Source organism: Macrotis lagotis, chromosome 1, assembly GCF_037893015.1.
Source record: "Macrotis lagotis isolate mMagLag1 chromosome 1, bilby.v1.9.chrom.fasta, whole genome shotgun sequence".
Taxonomy (NCBI): Eukaryota; Metazoa; Chordata; class Mammalia; order Peramelemorphia; family Peramelidae; genus Macrotis; species Macrotis lagotis.
Window position 1 is genome coordinate 880,827,392 of NC_133658.1, and position 22,247 is coordinate 880,849,638.

The 22,247-nt window shown below is 41.0% G+C and overlaps 1 protein-coding gene across 4 annotated transcripts in view; it reads right to left on the reverse strand.

Moving 5' to 3' along the window:
- VPS13D (vacuolar protein sorting 13 homolog D) overlaps positions 1-12,099 on the reverse strand; it is a 349,290-nt gene extending 337,191 nt beyond the window's left edge. For 3 of the 4 annotated variants that reach the window (XM_074218411.1, XM_074218410.1, XM_074218408.1), the window contains exons 1-3: positions 11,998-12,060; positions 9,211-9,306; positions 8,520-8,687 (exon numbers count right to left, since the gene is read on the reverse strand). In XM_074218411.1, coding sequence (XP_074074512.1) covers positions 8,520-8,616 — 97 coding nt within the window. In that variant the 5' untranslated portion in view covers positions 8,617-8,687; positions 9,211-9,306; positions 11,998-12,060. Of the gene's footprint in view, positions 1-8,519; positions 8,688-9,210; positions 9,307-11,997 lie in introns of all 4 variants that reach the window. The other variant, XM_074218409.1, reaches the window with a different exon arrangement.
- Positions 12,100-22,247: the final 10,148 nt, after the last annotated feature.

Here is a 22,247-nt window from a genome sequence, read left to right on the forward strand (position 1 = left end):
TCTTATCATTTCTTTTTTTTTTTAAGGTTTTTGCAAGGCAAACAGGGTTAAGTGGCTTGCCCAAGGCCACATGGCTAGGTAATTATTAAGTGTCTGAGGCTGGATTTGAACCCAGGTACTTCTGACTCCAGGGCTGGTGCTCTATGCACTGCGCCACCTAGCTGCCCCCTTATCATTTCTACCTACTGACAAACTAACCATGTTGTCACAAAATGAGGTAGAAACCTGGGTTGCTTGGTAGCTCTGAGAAAGGAGAGGACATTAAAAAAGCTAAATGATCAAAAAACCTGCAAAGGGAAACTATCTCAATCCTCCTGAATCTTAGGATCTTCCTTCTGAGATTCTCTCCAATTTATCTTGTCTATAGCTTGACTGTACACAGTCGATTGCATGCTGTTTCCCCCCATTACCCTACAGACTCTTGGACAGCAGCGCCTAGTTGGGGGTTTGGATGGTTGACTGATTGGTTGGTTGGGTTTCCTCCTTTCTTTTAGCCTCAGTGCTGAGCAGAGTGCCTGAGATCTGAGAGAGCAAGGACTGGCTTTTACCTATCATAATAGTCTCAGCATTTAATAAAGTGACTGACACACAGTAGGTCTCAAAGGAATGTTGACTGGGATAATTCTTCACCTTGAGAGAAAATAGCCTTAAAACTTTAATAACATGCTTTTTTAATTTTTAAAATTCCCTATACCAAAGAAATCACGGGTCTAATGCCTATTCCCTATCTTCATTTGCTTCAAGTACATTGCCAAACACAATCACAAAGTCCCATGTGTAACATTTTCCTGAAATCTAAAAATTCCCCATCTATGAATAGCACAAAAATCTGTGTAAGAGAACTGAAGTGAATTTAGAAACCAGTTCTCTACAATTATCAGCTATCTCCTCAAAGTCTCTGTTCTGTTCTGAAAATCAGATATAAATTCTCACTGACTTATGAAAACAAACAAACAAACCAAAAAAACCCAGCACTTGAATTTTTGTACATGGCCAAACAGAGGATAACTTTTAATAATACGTATCTGGAGATTTGAATGTGGACTAAGAAAAGGAATATGAGATCAAAGAAAAAGGAAATTGTGACAGAGTGAGAGGCAATGCAGGAGTAAAGTAAAAAATTTTTAATTAAATTCACAGAGGGGAGGGTAAGTAAAACTCCTTTACTAAACCACTAGTCAAATAAATTGGAACATCAGAATAACCTACTAAACTATCCTGGATAACCTATTAACTATAAAAAGAAAACCAATCATAAATGTACTACAATGAAAGCAGTAAATTTAGTTATATACAAGCTTATCTGAATTATATTCCATACAGGTCTATCATCTGTACTTCCTACCCATTCCAAACTATTCTATTTTTTATCACATTTGCTAAATGTAAATATCTGCAAATTTCCAACTCCCTACTGATAATTTTAACTCAGTTGAAAGAATTAGAATGCCTTGCAACTGAAGCAAGTAAAACATTTTTAAAGCATGCCTATGAATGAAATTTAATATTTATAAAATAACTACTACAAAGTGCACAAAAAATTACAGAATCAAAAAAAATCTCAAAGTTGAAAGAAACCCAAGAGGCAAGGTTTCAAAGATTCAAGGCAAGGATTCAATCAATCAATCATGTATCAAACACAGTGCTAGGAATTGGGATTACAAAGACAAAAGGAAAACAGTCCCTGCCCTCAAGGAGCTTACATTCCAAAGGAGCAGATAACAGTTAATAATTATAAATATACAAAACATATGCAAAGTAGATAAAAGGAAAGTTTGCAGAGGAAGACACTAGTAACTAGGGGGAACCAGGAAAGGGTCTACTAGTGGTGTTGGAGCTATCTTCAAGAAAAACAGGAATTCCAAGAATGAAACTGTGGAGGAAAAGCATTCCATGTAGAAAGAAGAGTGAGTAGGTGCAAAAGCATGGTTTGTTGTTTGGCCTTCATTCTCTCTCTCTTTTTTTTTAGGTTTTTGCAAGGCAAACGGGGTTAAGTGGCTTGCCCAAGGCCACACAGCTAGGTAATTATTAAGTGTCTGAGACCAGATTTGAACCCAGGTACTCCTGACTCCAGGGCCGGTGCTTTATCCACTACGCCACCTAGCCGCCTGTCCTTCATTCTCAAAGAAGAACATGACATCAGGGAACTGATGCCATGACAAGCAGGTGAATTGGATTTGAGGGAGGGGGGTTGAGTCACCAGCCGCACTTTCTCCTTTAGAGCCTTCTGGGTCCAGTGGTCAGATATAAATCAGCATGGCTGGAGATGGCCCTGGATGCAAAAGCATGAGACAGAAGGTGGAGTGACCAAGGGACCACAGAACTCCCAGGAAAGGGTAATGCATAACAAGCCTGGAGAGACAGGAGAAAGGAAAGATCTTTAAAGGACAAACAGACAAGTTTATCTTTGATCCTGAAGGTGACAGGGAACCACTTGAGTTTGTGAAGTAAGGAAGCAACATGGTCAGAACATGTAGCTCAGGAAAATCACTTTAGTGACCACTTGGAGGTAGAGTGGAGGAGAGACAGTCATGATCCAGGGAGAAAAAATTGGCAGACCACTGAAGAGATGATGGGCCTAACCTGGATGGCAGTAGTGTCAAAAAAAATGTTATGGAGATGTGGAGGTAGAAAGCCAAGATGTTGAAACTGACTGGTTATGTTGGAAAGTGAGGAATTAAGGATGACACAAAACCAAAAAGATGGTGGTGACTTCACGTCAAAATGAGAGAAGTACAAGAAGATAGGGGTTTGGAAGAAAAAGTAAGAGTGAGCCATGTTCAGTCAGCCAAGGCTAGTCTGAGATGTCTATAGAACATCTCAATAGAAATGTTCCATAGGCACCAGTGGGATAGGACTGGCCTATAGGAAAGAAACTACAACTGTCCACAAGTTTGAGAATTATCTGCTAGAGATAATAATTCAATTCTCAAAAGTTGATTCAGTCATCTGAAGAATATGCAAAGAGAAATGAAAAGGAGGCCCAGCAAAGAAGTTTGGAAGCCTCCCATGTCAGGGGGTATGAATGACAGAGATAAAGACTCAAGAGACTGAGAAGGAGGCTCAGATAGAGAAGAATCAAGAAAGGCACCATCAGGAAAACTCAGAAAAGAGATTCTCTGTAAAAGAAAGAACGGTCAATAGTGTCAAAAGGTATAGCAAGATAAGAAGGAATGAGGACTGAGAAAAAGTCATTAGATCTAACAAGAGATCATTGGTCACTTTGGAGAAGAAAATTTCAGTTGATAGAAGATGGGGAAGATATCTTGTCAGAAGAGAAGACATGGAAGAAACCAATGTAAATAACTTTTTGAAGAAGTCTGACAGAGAAAGTGAGGAAATAGGATGATAGTGGATATGATAGGATTAGTGAGAGTTTTTAAGTATAAGGAAGTCAGAAAATTTTTTAAGCTTGTAGGGAAAGAATCAATAGCTGAGGAGAAACTGAAAAACAGAAAAAGGAGAAGATCCTGGGGATTATCTGCTGGAGAAGATGGGAGGGGATGGAATAGGAGGGGACAGCCTTGATGAGAAGAAAGGCCACTTCTTATCAGGAGAAAGTAGCAGTCAAGGAGTTGTGAGATGAAGGAAGAAGATGCCAAAGTAAAATGTCCCATTTTTCTCAATTTTTCTTATATTTCAATTAGGCAAGGTCTTCAGCTAAGATGGAGAGCAAGGATATTTAGAAGGAGTAGAAAGTTTAGTATTGTCATGCCCAAATGGGTCCAAGTTGTATTTACATGATAATCCCTAATATAACATTACCCCAAACTGATCCTTTGGCTCTCACTTGATGTAGAATCAATACTTCTTGAGGAAAATTCATTTTAAATCTGCTTCTCTAAAACTTCTAGCCATTACTCAAAATTCTGGTATCAGTGATCATTTCTAATCATTCTTCCACATGACAGCACTACAAATATCATGTCCTTCCCCACCTCAAAGTATTCTTTCTCTTCTTTAAGATAAAACATCCCTAGTTCCTTCACTTGATACTCATATGGCATGATGATGATGATGATTTTCCAGATTGTCAGTATCCTCCTTATTATATGGCCCTCCAAAACTGAACACAATACTCCAGATGTAGGCTGACCAGGGCAAAGTACAATAGAAGTATTCTCTCTCTTATTCTGAACAATACCTTCTATTAATGCTCTATAAAAACACATTAGCTTCTTTGGCTGCCATGTTATATTATTGATTTTGATTAAGTACAGAGAGACTCTAATCTCCTTTGTTCTAGACATACTCTCTTAATATAGCATTTTTTACTTCAGTAAACATGATACTGATTCAGTGAGCATTCAGTCCAAACCTCTAGTTCTTTTCCAGAAAAACTGCAATCTAGTCATGTCTTCCCCATCTTGTATTCATGAAATCAGTTTTTTGAATCCTGGTGTAAACTTTACATTTATTCCTATGTTAATATATTCCTCTCAATATTTTAGCCCATCAAAATCTTTCTGGATCCTATGTCACTCTGTGTTACCTACATAAATGTTTGTCATTGATAAAAAATGTGAAGGAGCACAGGGTCAAAAGATGATTCCTGAGACACTCCATTAGAAACATCCTTCTAAACTAACAATAAATCATTAATGACAATTTTTTTGTCATTCAATCATTAAACTAATTTAGAATAATCTAACTATACCATTTTACTGTCTATTCTTATTCACAGATCCTTTTTATTTTCCCTAATACATTGTGTCATCAAAATCTTTAGACTATATGTCGAATGAGTGAATTAAGTAAACATTCAGGCTATATCTAATGTTCACCCTTCATGGAAGAAATGTTTTCTCAGTACATTTCTATACAACAAAGATTTCTCTGGCATTACAATTAGAATTTGAGAATCTCAGAGCTGGGAGAGATCTCAAAGATTATGCAGTCCAATTCATACTTGAACAACCTCTATAACAATCCTGAGAAGTAGTTCTCTGGTGTCCACCTGAACCAGTAGAGCAAGGAACTCACAACCTACCAAACTGGATCTAATTGTTAGGAAAGTCTTCTTCTTATCAAGTCAATCTGCCTCTTCAACTTCCACCAATTATTTCTAGTTCTGCCTTGAGAGACCAACAAACAAGGCAAGTTGAATCCCTCTATCAGACCTAACAGCTACCTTCAAAATGGCTAACAGGCATTAATTCCCAGGAATGCATTCCAATCTCCAAAGCTTATCTTCCAATAGTTAATATGCTCAGCAGAAATACTTGAAATTCAGCTAACAGAAATTTTGGAGATAAATACTTAGAATACTGTAGACACTTTCCATTTTCCATGGCCTCTGCCCCCTCAAACAAATAAAATTATCCTTTCCTTTAACTGTATTCAAACACAGTGGGAAGAGCACTAGCTTTGAGGTGAAGCCATCCAAGTTCAAATACCATCTTGGTGTGGCCTTGGGCAAATGACTCAGTTTCAAATCTGTCAAATGATGAGGTGGATCTATTCTAGATAGTTTCTGAAGCTCTTTCCAAATCATTCTGGAAAATGATTTGGAACTATGCCCAAAGGGTTGTCAAATTGTGCATACCCTTTGACCCAGAAATACCACACCTGGGTGTGTATCCCAGAAAGATAGAACAGCTCTTTTTGTGAAAACAAAGAATTGGATATTGAGGGGATAGCCATGAATTGGGGAATGGCTGAAAAAGATGTAGTAAATGACTGTGATGAAGCACTGTTGTTCTATAGGAAAAGACAAGAAAGGTGGTTTCCGAAAACCTGATTAGACTTAGATGAAGTGATGCAAAGTAAAGTGAGCAGAACCAGATGGTTATACACAGCAACAACAATATTGTAATGATGGTTAATTGTAAATGATTTAAGCTATTCTGATCAAGACAATGATTCAAAAAAAAATGACAAAAGACTCATGAGGAAAAATATTACCATCCCCAGGGAAGTGATGAACTCAATGCAAATTGAAGCATGCTTTTTTTTTTAAACTTCCTTCATTTTCCTGGGGATTTTTTTTTAGATTGTCTTCTTTCACAAATAGCAAATTTGGAAAATGTCTAATAAAACTTCACATTTATAATCTATAACCATATTACTTTCCTTCTCAAGAAGGGTTAAAAATAAGGAAACAATTGGATCTGAAATTTGTAAAAAATGATGCTAAATTTTTACATATAATTGCAAATTATTTAACAAAGTAAGGGGCAGCTAGGTGGTGCAGTGGATAGAGCACTGGCCTTGGAGTCAGAAGTATCTGAGTTCAAATCCAGCCTCAGACAATAATGACCTAGCTGTGTGGCCTTGGGCAAGCCACTTAACCCCATTGCCTTGCAAAAACTAAAAAAAATAAAAATAAAAACTTTAAGAAATAAGAGTTTGGTTTATTAAATAAAACTTAGCTGAGAGCAATTTAAAGGGAGACATTTTCACCCCAATCAACATTTTTCAAAAGCAATACCAAACAACTAGGTTATATGCTCCCAGAAGACAAAGACAGGAATCACATCTATCATCTATGTAGTATATAATATAATATCCTACATAATTATGATAAGACTCAGAGTTCTTTAGACAATTAGGAGCAGAAGGTAATTTTTTTAAAAAACAGCATTTTTATGGTAGAAAAGAATTGTGAACCTAATAGATTCACATCAGTGGGGAAATGGTTGAATAACTTGTGCTATGTGAATAGAACAGAATATTATTGCTTGGTAAGAAATGACCATGGGGATCTAAGTGGAGCACAGTACAGCTCTAGGGCTGGGGTCAGGAAGACTCATCTACCTGAGTTCAAATCTGACCTCAGACAATTTCTAGCTGTGTGACCCTGAACAAGTCACTTCACAAGTCACTTTCCTCATCTATAAAATGAGCTGGAAGAGGATATGTCAAATCACTCCAGTATCTGTCAAAAAAGTTCCAAAAGGGGTCATAAAGAGTTGAACATTACTGAAACCATAACAAAAAGAAATGATAAAATATAAGGAATTTAATTAATAAGACAGAATAAAATAAACAAAAGAATAATATATACAACAACCACAAGAATAAATAAAAAGACCCCTAAAAGGAAGCAGAACTCTGAGTAAATGAAAAATCAATAAAAACCCACAATAGATACTGAAACCTATCTCCCTCAGCTACCCAGGTTAGGCAGTGGTCTCAGGGCAGAATGTTGTATACACCATCAGAAGAGGTCAACATCAAGAAACAAAGGAAAGTTCAGTTCCAAATGCTGGGAAGGAGAGTGTGTACAGAAATCACTATTGTAAAAAAAAAAAAAGAAATCAAAGGATATAAGACCTATTTTTTAAAAATATTCTACTAAAAAAAATAAAAATTGTCTAACATCAGAGGTGGCTAAGGTGGTGTAGTGGATAAAGCACCGGCCCTGGAGTCAGGAGTACCTGGGTTCAAATCCAGTCTCAGACACTTAATAATTACCTAGCCATGTGGCCTTGGGCAAGCCACTTAACCCCGTTTGCCTGGCAAAAACCTAAAAAAAAAAAATGTTTAACATGAGACAGCTAGGTACCAGTAGATGGAGTGCTTACCCTGGAGTAAGGAGGACCTGAGTTCATATTCAGCCTCAGAAACTTGATACTTACTAGCTGGGTGACCTTGGGCAAGTCACTTAACCCCACTGTCTCACCAAAAAAAAACCCTAACTCAAACCCCTCATTTTACAAATGAGGGAATGAAGGGGGGAGGGGAATAGAGTCTTCTCTGAGTTCACAAACATGTGTTAGAAGTATGGCTGGTCCAACCTCAAAGGCTCTTCTGTTCCTAGTCAGGTTCTGCTGCTAATTCTCCAAGCTGTTCTCTTACAGGCTGGATCAGCCTCCTCCCCCCCGGCAGCTCCACATTGTACTCCTAGACATCTCCCTGATATCTCATCCCAACCCTGGACTCTTCTCCCTGGCAACTCACTGCAGGCCCTTCCTCTGACTTACAGATTCCCAACCAGAACCTTGATTTTAACTTCATTCCAGGCTGCTCTCCATCTGCTCCCCACTCCCAGTCTGGGCCTCCCAGGACTCTCTCCACAAAACACCCAGTATTTTAGCCCGCCCTCCCCACATAAATTTTCAGATTTCTTTCTTCAGTTCCCTTCCCCATTTGAAAGTAAGTTCCCAGAGGACAAGTAAACAGTCTTACAGCTAGAATTTGTATTCCCAGAACTTAACACAGCAAACTTTAATGATGCTTATAGACTTGACTTTCTATCCTACCCTGCTTTCAGAAAATCGATTTGAATTTCACATTAATAAAGTAGTACATACTTTATAAAGACAGAACCTCAGATCACATGAAATCTTATTTCTAAAACTACTTGTCATATATAAAACCTATAGCAAAAGAATGGTAAACTAAAGTTATTTTGTCAAATGAAATAAGGCATGTAAACTGCAAATTCAAATGTGAACTTAAGTAGTGACTTTTAGATACATTGTTATTTAAAAAAGTGAAGAAATTTTATTTATCTGAATAGAAATTGGAATCTTAGCTATAAAGGAGCATACAAAGACAAGCAAATATGTCCTTACCTTTTAGAAGTGCCACAGAAAGTTGGTCAGTATTCAAATTATTGACATATTTGCCCAAATAAGTATTGAGAACCCAGGCTACAAGACCTTCCAACATGACTGTTTCTAGAAGGGTTTTAAGACTCTAATGTCATTCTCTTTCACATGCACTCATGGTTACAGAGGAATCTATAGAGAAGAAATGAGAAGAAATGGAATTACTTAGGTGAATCTTCTAAGCAGCCCTCAAGCATATCCATATTTTTTGGCAGCTAAAGTAATTTCAATTCAGATATTTAAAATCCAAACTAGATCCAAAAATCTATTTTAAAAAATCTTAGTGAATTACTCAATGAGAATACCAACAATTTGCTTTCATCAGGATGAATCAAATTAAAGCTGAAGTTATTCTACTTTCCTGAGAACCAATGCTCATCACTTTTTCCTGTATTTGTCTCAAAAGGTCACCCTAATTCAGATTTGAAAATCAGGTCATTATGGAGGGGATAAGAATCTAGAAAGGAGCCTTCTTCAGGTTGGGGTTGAACTAGATGGACTTTGAGATGTCCCTTCCAAATGTGAAATTCTGATTGTTTTGGAGGGAATTCATTCACATACTATAGATAAATCTGAAGAAATAAAAGCGGGGGGGCGGCTAGGTGGCGGCTAGGTGGTGCAGCGGATAAAGCACCGGCCCTGGAGTCAGGAGTACCTGGGTTCAAATCCGGTCTCAGGTCTCAGACATTTAATGATTACTTAGCTGTGTGGCCTTGGGCAAGCCACTTAACCCCATTTGCCTTGCAAAAACCTAAAAAAATAAAAATAAAAAAACACTTTTACTAAAATAAGTTAAAATTCTGATAAATCCTAAGAAAATTTAGAACTAATTTATTCATTTATTGTGAACCAAATCAACTTTCTAACTATTGGAACTCAATTCAAAATTAAAGCCTGACTTGGCAGAGCATGGATTCTTGCAAGGCAGTGAGTCTAACAGAAATCAGGAAACTTGCATCAAATCCTGAATCCTTAAGTTATCTCCAACTTTTGGGAGTCTACATTTCCTTGTCTATAAATGGGGAATTATGATACTTGGATTGCCTACATCACAGAGTTGAGAAAGGGCATGCATTTTATAAACCTTAACAAACTATGGAAATGTGAGCTATCACTATACTCTACTAGTATTAGACTCAAAGAACATATGAGAACATGGGGCACAGAAAAATGAGATGAGTTGCTCAAGCCATTCAGTTAGCAGATCAAAACTGGTGTTCTGAGTTATGTGTGTTCCTTTGGCCTAGTGAGTGACTTTTCACCTCTCTCCCATACAATTCAGTCCTAGGCAAGAGAGATACCTATGATGTCTGCCAGGGCTTTGATCCCATTTGGAGTATTTTTACCTTCAGGATCATATCCAAATGTTTTTCTCTTCCCTCCCTACCCCCAGGGAATCCCACAGTTGCCAAATAAGTGATACCATCCACTACTGCTGAACTAACAAAAACCATTAAATCCATTTCTAATAAATTGTGTTAGCTCACATCTCCCAGCCAGTCTTGATGGCTATGGTCCAGAGGCAGTTTGTAACCTAAATACCAAACTGTATTAAAAAGTAAAGAAAATAAACTTCAAACAAGTGGGACCCTAGAAATCATCTATTATCCAAACCCCTCATTAGATGAGGAAACTGAGGTCCAGGGAGCATAAATGACTTGCCCACAGAATCATGCTCCTTTACTGACAGGTCAAGAACTAGCTACTTGGTCTCCTGACTTCTGAACCAAGACTCATTCTGCCAAATCAGAGATTAAATAATTTCCTGTAAGAAGCTCAGAGAATTAGATGCTGTGTTTCCTGACTTCTGAACCAAGATCATTCCATTAAATCATAAGAGATTAAATAATTTTCTGTAAAATGATCAAAGAAAGCTATTTTGTAGAAATTTAGGGAGTTTGTTGGGTTATGCCTGATATAAAGACGAAGTTACAAAAATAAATATGCACACAAATCTCTACCTGACAACCTGAGAAAAAGAAACTTGACATGAAAACAAGGTTATGAAACATGCCGACTGACAAATTATGGAGCTATAACAGCTACAGGTCATTCCTGGTTATGACTAGCGAGGCTAATTCATTAGGGCAGCTTCTCCCACAAGAACCAGTGCTGTCAGCACTGACACTTATTATTAAACTCAGACTGTTTGACAGCTACTAGTTCTGTTGTCTCTTCTAATCGGTGCCAAACACTAACCCCTTCCTGAGCCCTTCTCACCCTGCCCTTCGGTCTGGCCAATAAACAGTGGTTGTGGCTGGGTATCAATCAACCCCAGCTGAGCCAAATGGCAGGTATGCATGACCTTGATCCTCATTTTCCAAGAGTGGCCAAAGCCAGGAGGAGGTCCCCTCCCCAAACAAAGCACCCATTCCTGGCCAGGGTGGCAGCAGGGATACTGGGAGGGAAAGCCCTGAGAGCAGGCAAGCAGGCAGGGGATCCCAGCAAAGAAAGAAGATATCAACAAGTGAGACAGCTAGCTCCTCCTCTTCCTCCTCCTCCTCCTCCTCCTCCAGTCCTGCTGGGTCCCACCAGGGAAGGGAAGAGCAGAAAGGAGGGCAGGGGAGAAGCAGCCCATGGCATGTGAGGATGTGGGGTCTCTGTGGCTGGCTCTGAAGAAGGGGAAGCTCAAGGACCTCAAGCTCAAGCCCACCTCCTCACCCCCCAGGCCTTGGACTGAGTCTGACCCAGACTCCTGCCCACTCACACCGGCTCCCTAACCACAAACAGGCCCATGCCCTCTCACGGGCACCCATGCCCACGGTTATTGTAAACTCATCCTCACAACCACTCGGGAACAGACTGGGGGCCCGGGGTCACTGCGCTGACGCCCTGGAGGCATTCCCACTTGGCCACACGTGCCCACACTACTGGCACCTTCAAGTCAGAGTGTTCACGCTCAGACTCACCCCCCCGGGCCCGGTCACGCGTGCTCACACTCGGGTCACCCCCACGGGCACACTCACCCCCCGGGCCCGGTCACCTGTGCTCACACTCGGGTCACCCCCACGGGCACACTCACCCCCCGGGCCCGGTCACCTGTGCTCACACTCGGGTCACCCCCACGGGCACACTCACCCCCCGGGCCCGGTCACGCGTGCTCACACTCGGGTCACCCCCACGGGCACTGGCACAGTCACCGGCCGGGCCCGGTCACGCGTGCTCACACTCGGGTCACCCCCACGGACACGCTCACTCTCAGTCACGTGTGCTCACACTCACTCGGGTCACACACACTCAGTCCCCGGCCCGGCCCCAGTCACGTGCGCTCACCCCCCAGCCTCCCGCGGAGGGTCCCCCCCCGCCCCGAGGTCCGAGGCTGGGTCGCCCCTTCCCGCCGGCCCTCGGGGGTCCTGGGGCCCTCGCGCGGCCCCTCTCTCCCTCTCGGACTCGGGGGCAGCCGGCCCCGCCCCGCGGGCGCCCCCCGGACCCCGCTCCCCACCTGTCGCCGCCTCAGCCGCTCTTCCTCCTCCTCCTGCTCCTCCTCCTCCTCCTCCGGCCCCTCAATGGCGGCGCCGCCGCTCGGGCCCGACCAGACGCGACCAATCGAGCCGGCGACCGCGATGGAGCCCCGGCCGGCCCGGGGAGGGAGCGAGGGAACGAGCGTCGAATCATCGATGGCCCCGCCCCTCCTCCAGGCCCCGCGGCCTCTCCCCTCCCCCGCCCTCCTCTGCTCCGCCCCGCCCCGCCCCTCCTCCCGGGCCCCGCCCCTGGGCCCGGGCCCCGCCCCCGCCCTCCTCTGTTCCTCCCCCGCCCCCCGCCGCCCCGCGCCCCGCCCCGCCGCCCCTCCTCCCGGGCCCCGCGGCCTCTCCCCTCCCCCGCCCTCCTCTGCTCCGCCCCGCCCCGCCCCTCCTCCCGGGCCCCGCCCCTGGGCCCGGGCCCCGCCCCCGCCCTCCTCTGTTCCTCCCCCGCCCCCCGCCGCCCCGCCCCCGCCCCGCCGCCCCGCGCCGCGCCGCCCCTCCTCCCGGGCCCCGCGGCCTCTCCCCTCCCCCGCCCTCCTCTGCTCCTCCCCCGCCCCGCCCCTCCCCCGCCCTCCTCTGCTCCGCTCCGCCCCGCCCCTCCTCCGGGCCCCGCGGCCTCTCCCCTCCCCCGCCCTCCTCTGCTCCTCCCCCGCCCCGCCCCGAGGCGCGGGGGACTCTGGGAATCCGCGCGTCGCGGGGGGGGGGGCTTGGGCTCTGTGACCTTGACCGAGCCAGATGCCTTACTCCGGGCTCCGGCCTGAGCCTCCGGGGCCCGACCCAGGAGGGCCGAGTGTGGGGGCGCGGCCGGCTTCGGGCGCCCACAGTCTGGGGAAAGAGCCCCAAACCCTCCGCTCCCCGCCAGGACTCGTCCCCCCTTCCAGAGGGATTTAGAAGGCCGGGGAGGCGGTACCGGGGCCGCCCAAAATGAAAACACTGTTGATTCTATGAAAGATCGTTAAAGATTGTGTTTCACATACAGATTCTTTAATGAAATGTCGCTTGAATATTTAAAGTTTTCAACCCTCAAAAAATATGGAAACATTTTTAAAAAAGAACTAGTGGCCGATAGATTTGGGTTACAATGCAGTATTCTGGGCCAGCAAGGAGCCAGCAGTCACCGCACTGGAGCACGGGGGCAAAGATAAGCAGTGCCCAGCCTCGACAGATTACCTACAGATAGGTACATTGAAGCACAATAAAGATGCAGTTGTTTTAATAGAACATACAGGAAGAGATGAAGCACATTCTGGTTGGGATGGTTTCATTCTTTGCTTCTATCCCCAGGGCCTGGCAAACAGTAGGTGCTTAATAAGTGACTGATGATGATGATGTTTTTCTTTCATTCTTTTTTGGGAGAGGGGTGTTAAAAGGCAACGGCATTAAGTGGCTTGCCTAAAGTCACACAGCTACATAATTAAGTGTCTGAGGCTGGATTTGAACTCAGGTCCTCCTGACTCCAGGGCCCAAATTCTATCCAGCTGCCCCTTAATAAGTGATTGATGGATGAATGGATGGATGGATTAGTTGAGCTGCCCCTTGAGAGAAACTAAGGATTCCAAAAGGACAGACAGTGCCATCCACTTCCTCGAATCTCCTCCAGGGTCTGCCATCTATCCTAGCAAGTTACTGACTACATTTCCCCAACTGTTCCGTCTTGCTTCCTATTCACACACCCTTCTCTCTCTCAAAGCTCCCCCCATCGAATGCTCATCAATTGGGGAATGGCTGAAAAAAATATGGTATATGAATGAGATGGAACACTCTTGCTCTATAAGAAATCATAAATGTCGGAACTTCAGAAAAGCCTGAAAAGATTCAAGAAGTGATGCAGAGTGAACTGAACAGAACCAAGAGAACCTGACACATACTAACAACAACATTAAGTGATGCTCCTCCCTGACGGACTTATTCATTTCAGCAGTGCAACTATCAAAGGCAATTCCAAAAGACTTGTGATGGAGAATACCCCCCATATCCAGAAAAGGAACTGTGGAGTTTAAATGCCCACCAAAGCTTACTTTCTTCAGTTTTTGGTGTTTTGTCATTTTTTTCTCTCTCTAATTTTTTTTCTTCCGTTTGGATTTGATTCTTTCACAACAGGATCAATATGAATCTTTGTATAGAATAATTATACATGTACAGCCTATATTAGATTGCTGTCAGGGGGAGGCAAGAAGGAAAAAAATATAAAACTCAAAGCCTTGCTAAAAAAAAAACCTCAACTGATTGGTGAAAACTACTGTTGCATGTTGTTGAAAAACAAACAAACTATTTAATTTTTTAAAAAGTCCCCCATCATTCAGTTCCACCCAGCGCAAGGTCCCTTTAAGAATTAGGAAACCAGAATCTTCTGAGATTGTTCTGGAAATCCCCTAACTCCAGTTACAAATAACCAGTGGTATTCTTTCTATTACAATAGAATGGAGCCCTTTACTGTCTAACAGTGAATTTACATTATGCATTTAAAAAATCCTGGAAGATGGATAACAGCTGTTTTCCCAGGCCAGAATGGTGAAGGGACTTGCTAAGGGTCACACAGCAATTCAAGGGTTAAGCAGAGGTCTATGGATAATATTGGATGCACTTCCTTGTCATATTGAAATGCTGTCTCTCTAAGAAGTAGGAGTAATGTTTTTGCTCTGTTCCTAATTGTCGCCAAATTGGCATTGTACAGATCATGGCGGGTAAAATCAAGCTGCTTGAGGTTTGTCTTTCCCTACCTTGGGAGCTGTTACAGAAGGGCCTTCAATGAGAGTTTTAATCCCTACAATGCCACTTGGTAGCTGTTTTCCCTTCATGGGCCTTCATCTCAACAGTGAAATGATGGGTTTGGTCTAAGGTATCATCCAACTGTGGGTTGCCTTTCCTACCATCCTTCCCATTTGTTTGCCTGTCACCCCACCACATCCTCCCTCCCCACCAGCATCAGTCAATTAACATAAGATTCAGAGTCAAAAGAAATCAGGCAGCCCCAAAAAGAAATGACATCAGGCTAATAAAAATTAAAATCAGTCCTATAACATTAAGACAGCATCACCATCCCTCTCAAATTTTATATTCTGTATTTATTATAACATATTTATATAATTCTAATCCTATATATTTTATTTTTAGTTTAATTTATTTTAGTTTATACATATTCTATTTTATACATATTCTATTTATATCCCATATGTATAACATATTCAGGCAATTCTAATTTTATACATCTTAGTTTTAAATTTATTTTATTTTTATTTTATACATTATAGTTTTATATTTTATAACATGTTTTTATAATTCTAATTTTACATTTTATTTTAAATTTAATTATTTTATATACATTCTAATTTTATATTCTATATTTATAATGTATATCTATAGAATATTAGTTTATATATTTTGTTTTTTAGTTTATTTTAATTTTATTTTATACATATTCTATATATAATTTACATTTATAATTCTAAATATAATGAGTAAAGTCACATTCCCCTTTCTATATCTATAAGCACTTGTAATAAGCACTTACATGTTCATGGATTGACATGCTTCATGCTATCTCATTCAGACTTCACAAAAACCCTTTGAAGTATAGTTACTACTGTTAGCCCTATTTTGCAGATTTCTTTAGGATTCCACAGCTACTAAATATCCAAGGCCTGACTGAAACTACATGTTCCTGACTCCAAACTATTAATAGCGACCTCAAGTAGAATGGGCCTCACATGGGAAAACAGTGGGTTCTCTTTTATTGGAATTCCTTTTCAGGTGCTGGTTGGACTAGATACACTCTGACGTCCCTTCTAATAATTCTGGGATGTAATCTAAGTGGCCATTCCACTTATTTAGATCCAAAATTGTGTTATAGAGGAAAGAGGGTTAGAGCTGAGGATAGAGGTCCTGAGTTTGAATCCCAGATCAGCTAGAGAAGAACAGGTATAGGAAAACACCCACCATCAGTCCAATTCGACGAGAGCAGAGTATATATGACATAGACAAGTATGGCAGTTTGATTACTATCCTGGTCATTTTAATAGGGGTAAGGATAAGACTTGTGAGTTCATTAATATTGGGAATTTCAGGGTGAAAAAATTCCCTTTACTGATGCTGATTAGTATCATCTCTATAATTTGTAGTTCATTATAGAGTTATCTAGAAGTTAAAAATGACTTGCAAATAAGTTCTTAACTGCTAGCTGTGTGACCCTGTCCAAGTCATTTGACCTCTGCCTCAGTTTCCTCTTCTGCTAAATGGAAATAAGAACTGCACCTCCTTCCTAGGGTTGTTGTGAGGGTCAATTGAGATAAGGTTTGTAAAACTAGCTTCTGTTTTAGTTATTATTAGTTATTATTATTATTATTATTATTATTATTATTATTATTATTGCCCAGGGTAATACTTGTCAGTATGTGTCACAGATGGGCTTAAACCTGTTTCTGTTGGGGTGGCTAGGTGGCATAATGGATAAAGCACCAGCCTTGGAGTCAGGAGTACCTGGGTTCAAATCCGGTCTCAGACACTTTATAATTACCTAGCTGTGTGGCCTTGGGCAAGCCACTTAACCCCATTTGCCTTGCAAAAACCTAAAAAAGAAAAAAAAACCTGTTTCTGTCTTCCTAATCCAGCTCTCTTCCCTTTATACCACACTATATCCCTCTGAATGTACCCAAGCTTGTTCAGTTTAAAATACAATCCTTTTTTTAATGTACATTATCAGAATGTTACAGATTCATACATTGTCCTTTTTTCAGTTCTTTGTATATTAAAAAGTTCATGTATGTTACATTAGTAATAAAGAAAATTTATGTTTAAAAAAAGCATATGAGGAGAAGCAATAAAAAATAAATAAGATTTTTCTCATCTTGAAAATGGAGTTGTACTTTTTTTTCCAGTCCAGCTTGAGTCGAACGGTGGATAGAGCACCGATTCTGGGGTCTCAGAACTTGGGTTCAAATGTTGCTTCTGACTCTACCTATGTGACCCTCTGTGGTCCTGTTTCCTCCTCTCTCAAATGAGAGAGCTGGCCTAGAGGGTTTCTGAAGTTCCTTTCAGGTCCACTCTATGATCCTAGAGCCATGAATTATTGTGGTCAATAACTTCCTCCCTAATCATGATGAGCTCTCCATCCTCAAGTAAGCTGTAGGAAAGCCATGGACTCCAGCCCTGAGCCCAGGCTTCAGAGTTTGGGTTACCTGGACACTGCCTTGGAGAAACCAATCTCCCAGTCCTCCAGGTTCACAAACTAGTAGCTGTTATCCTTGATCCCTCACCCTCTCTCATCTCCACATCCATCCATCTATTGCCCCCTCCTCTGGGATATCTCTCCTCATATTGCCCTGTCACTCCTCTAACTCCATCCCCACCACTACCCTCTTCTCTCTAATGAATTCCAAACATCCATTTAAAGAGAGAGTTTATCTCATTTCTCACCTGGCTGCACAACTTTGGGACTTCTCTCATTTTTTTCTCCATGTCCCCACCCACCCCCATCTTTCCCAATTCCTTTCTCTACCAGTCTGCTCCCATTAAAGTGTACACTCCTTGTGTACAAGAATTATCTTTCTCTTTTTGTGCTTAATATAATGCCTGGAAAGTAGCACCATAAATGTTAACTGTCTGACTCTAACATTGAGATCCCCCTAGTGCAGACCCTCATCACCTAGACCAGCTGTCTTAAGTCTTTCTCCAGCTATCAAAGTGATCTCTGTAAAGAGGATCATGCCATCATCACCATTTTGTCAACTCCAATTGCCTCCAGGATCATTTACAAAATCCTCTGTTTTGGTTTTAAATAACTCCATAACCTGCCCCCTTCTACCTTTCTCTCTAGGACATAATGGCACTGACTTCCTTGCTGTTACGTGGCACTCCAAATCTGGACTCTGGGCTTCTAGTTATCCCTCCTATCTGGAATTTTCTTTCTCCTTATCTCCACCTCCTGACTTCCTCAGCTTCCTGCAGATCTCAGCTAAAGTCTCACCTTCTACAAGAAACACTTCTTAGTTCCTCTTAGTGTTCCTCTGTGGATTATCTCCAACTAACTTTGGCAATATCCTGTTTGTACATAACTGAAAGTAGACCCCTCTATTAGATTTTGAGCTCCTTAAAAAGAGGGATTGATTTATTTCTCTATTTTGGGCCTTTTTTTTTGTATCCTCAGAAACTTGCACAATGCCTAGCCCTGGTAGATGCTTAACAAATCCTCATTGACTGAGGATAACCCACAAACCACATTTCATAACTGCACTGAATAGACTTCACAGGTGGCTGATCCATGGTCATTGCCACATCTCAACAAGCATCCGAGGAAGGAATCATAAAGACATCAGCAAATAATAACCTGAATGATGCTGCTGCTGCTTCAAATGGTGTGTCTCATCCTTGGCTTCCCTGTCATTTTGGAAAAAGCACTGTGTCCTGGAGTCCAAGGATAATTAAGTTTGTTTATAATATGCCTGAGCTCATCATTAGAGACATAACCTAATATTCTTTTCTTAGGTTTCAATTAGCCTTCACCCACAGAAAACTAGACTAGAAGTCAACTTGAGTTTAGTTACATAAATTATGGTACATGAATGTAATGGAATAGTATTGAACTTTGAGAAAGAATTGACCATGGAAGAGTCAAAAATCTTGTGTAGACATATAAACTGATGTAAAATGAAGTGGACAGAACCAGGGAAAATAGATTATTAAAACGACTTTGTGCGTAGGAGTAATGTCAACAAAAGGAACTATACAATAAAACATAATTATAGTGATCAAGCATGACCCAAAGGACCTGAGAAAAAAAATGTTTCTTTCAGTTTCAGAGGTGTAGGACTATGACTGTGGAACTCTGTCTACTATAGGCTTGGTCATTAATGCTGGTTGGTTTTTGTTGACCTGGTTTTTTTTTATCTTTGAAATGAGGGAAGGGTAAAGGAAAGGGAAGTGGGGAGGAGTAGATTAGAAATGAAGATAATGTATAATCAAAGAGGATCAATAAATTTGTTTTACAAGAAAAAAAGGAAAAGAAAATTGCATAAATAAACTAAAGTTTAATTCCTTCTTTTAAAAATGCAGTCTTATAGTTGTACAGGTAAAACCTATATCAGATTCCTGATGTCAAGAGGAAGGTGCAGAAAAATATGAAACTCAAAATCTTACCAAAAATGAATATTGAAGGGACAGTCAGATCATGCAGTGGATAGAACACTAGCCCTGGAGTCAGGAGGACCTCAGTTCACATCCACCCTCAGAAACTTCATAATTACCTAGCTGTGTGACTTTGGGCAAATTGCTTCACTAGGTTGCCTCGCAAAAACCAACAAATAAATAAATAAATAAAGATGAATATTGAAAATTAGATTATATGTAAGTGGAAAAAATAAAATAATTTTAAAAAGCAAAAAACTTAAAATTAAGATGCAGCCTTTAAATTGCTTTTTTAAAAAAGAAAAACATGAGAATACAAGGAAATCAGAGCTGAGGTTTTAAAGGCAGATATAATTAAGAGAGGTGTCATCAACTATCAATTGCCCAGGCTGTCAAAATATATAATTGATGAGAAAAGTGGGGAGGGGGAATCTCATATTTATGATCCTAGGAATAAGAGGATCTAATGGAAAACGTTTGACATCATGTAGACATCACTGTCTACACATTGTCTATACACACACACTCTCACATACACATACATACACTTTGACAGTTTATTCAGTTTTTTTTTAAAAAATATGTTAGTTTTGGTATAAATTCCTTGAGGACAGGGATTATCTCTCTTCCCATTTATTTTTTATATTCCTAGGGTTTGGCACATAGTTAACTCAATAAATGCTTGTCGACTAACTGAACTCCAGTTTAGTAATCAGGATGACTTGGGCTTAGATTCTGCCTCTGACCCTTACCATATCATCCATTTAGAGATCATTTGTTTATTCTTTTATTTTACTGTTGGAGAAACTGAGGCAAGGATTCAAACCTTCTTTCTCTTGATACCAAATCTGGTATGTACTTCTCAGTCTATTTTCTCTCTTCTTTCTTTAACTTGAATGAACTTGTATTCATTCACTCAAACTTGTGTTTGAGAGAGAGAGAGAGAGAGAGAGAGAGAGAGAGAGAGAGAGAGAGAGAGAACATACAGAATTACAACTGCTTTATTGGGTCATGCCCATGGCCCTGTAAGAGCAGGTCAGTCTTGAAAATGCTTAGCACAGGATTTTTGAGTTGGAAAGAGTCTCTCAGCCAACTCAAACCAAGCAATAATCTTTCAATTCTCAACTCCTGGGACAGCATTCATCTGTAACAGGGAATCCCAATCTTGAGGGATACAGGTTGTAGGGTGCAAACAGTTGCCAACATTCTCTCTGTCTCTTTGTTTCTTTTTTGTCTCTATCTTTGTCTTTCATCCTCTCTGACTGTCTCTCTGTCTCCAAAGCTAAGTGAAAGATCCACTTAAGCTGTAACCATAGTGTTTCAGAGCTGGACAGACCCTTAAGGAACTGATGAGGAAACTGAGGCATATTGAGGGAAAACAACTCATCATCTTCATAATATAATCCCATCCAGGTTATCCAGATCCATCCAGTCACACAGTAAATTATTAACCACTTGGGAAGAGGAGAAGGGAGTGTACCAAATTACCAACAGCAGGTACCTTGATTCTCTCTCATCTACAGGGAAAACATAGAGGAGACCCCCTTTAATTATAATTAAATGCCTGGTTAAAAAATATGTCTCACAAATGAGGTTAACTGTCTGAGTAGACAGAACAGAGAAATCCCTTTTTGTCCAGAACTATCACTTGGGATAGGTTCATTTCTACCTTTACCTCCCCAAGCCAGGCCACAGGGCTTGAAATTCTTGTTAGAGAAGAATTCATTTTGTTGTGTCTTGAAATCTTGTCTGTCTTCCAAGTCTCCTGATAAAGAGGGTCCTCCAGGAACTGGGAATAGTCTATAATACCTTTGCCAGGAAAGGGTCCTGGAAATGATGGGAATGAAGATCCTGCCTGAGACACTTCTTAGTATAATAGAAAGAACACTGGACATGGAGTCTTGTATCTGAGATCTATTCCTGGTTCTGATTTTTACTCCCTCTGTGACCGTCTAGAAAGTTCTTGAGGCCTCAGTTTCTTCATTTGTAAAATAAAGGGTAATGACTAGATGGCCTCTGAGATTCTAAAATCTGGGGTATTTCAAATTCTGCTCCGGGCCAACTCCAGATTTCAGTTTGTGATCTTGGAGCACAGAAAGTTGTTGAGTCATTACAGAGAGAACTTGAGATCATGATAATGGTGAAGATGATGATAGTAGGTCACATTTATATGGTGCTTTACAAATATTATTTTGTTTACTACTAACAACAACCTTGAAAATAGGTATGATTATCAATTCCCATTTTATAGGCTGAAAATGGAAGTTAAGTGACTTGCCCAGGTCCACATAGCTAGTTTGAGAGGAGATTTGAATTCAGGTCTCCAGGAGCAGCTAGGTAGTAGTATAGTGGAAAGAACACTGAGCCTGGAGTCAGGAAGTCTTACCTTTGTGAGTTCAAATCTGGCCTCAAACTAGTTGTGAGGCTCACTCAGCCAGCTGAATAGGTCTAAACATGCTTTTGGAAATGTCCCCTCAGGCATTTCTAGACCAAGTAGGCTCAGTTTATTGACTTTATACCTGGAAAGGAAGCTAAAGGTCATCTTATCTAGTCTAACCACCTCCCTCCATTTACAGATAAACAAACTGAGGCCTAGAGTGGAAAATCATTCAAAGATGCTCAAACCCAGATCCTCAGAGTCCAAAACTCAAGCTTTCCTCCTTATATCCTAAATCACACAAATTTCAAGTCAGAAGGGAGCTGAAAGAATTACCCTACTTGGTCAAGAAATCCTTCCATCTCTTGCCTTTATTTGAAGATATCTGCTGAGGGAATACCCTTCCCCTACCCTATGATAGTCCATCACCTTTTGGGCTAATTTTAATTGGGAGTTCATTTTTCCTTTCAGTAGTCTGAAATTTCCCTAGTCTTCATTTTAAGGAAACCTGTGTTACAGGCAATAAAATGTTTAATAACTGAAATGTTTATTTCCCAATACAGGACATACTTGTAAGTTAAATTTGCATTAAGATTTTTTTTCCCATCACCTTTCTAAGTCTGAATGATTAACAAAATCAAGTCTTGATTTGTATTGTTTGGCTTCCCAATTGGTTCTAGCACATCCCTGATTATAGGTTTTCCAATTTCATTCCATTACTAAATAATAATACCT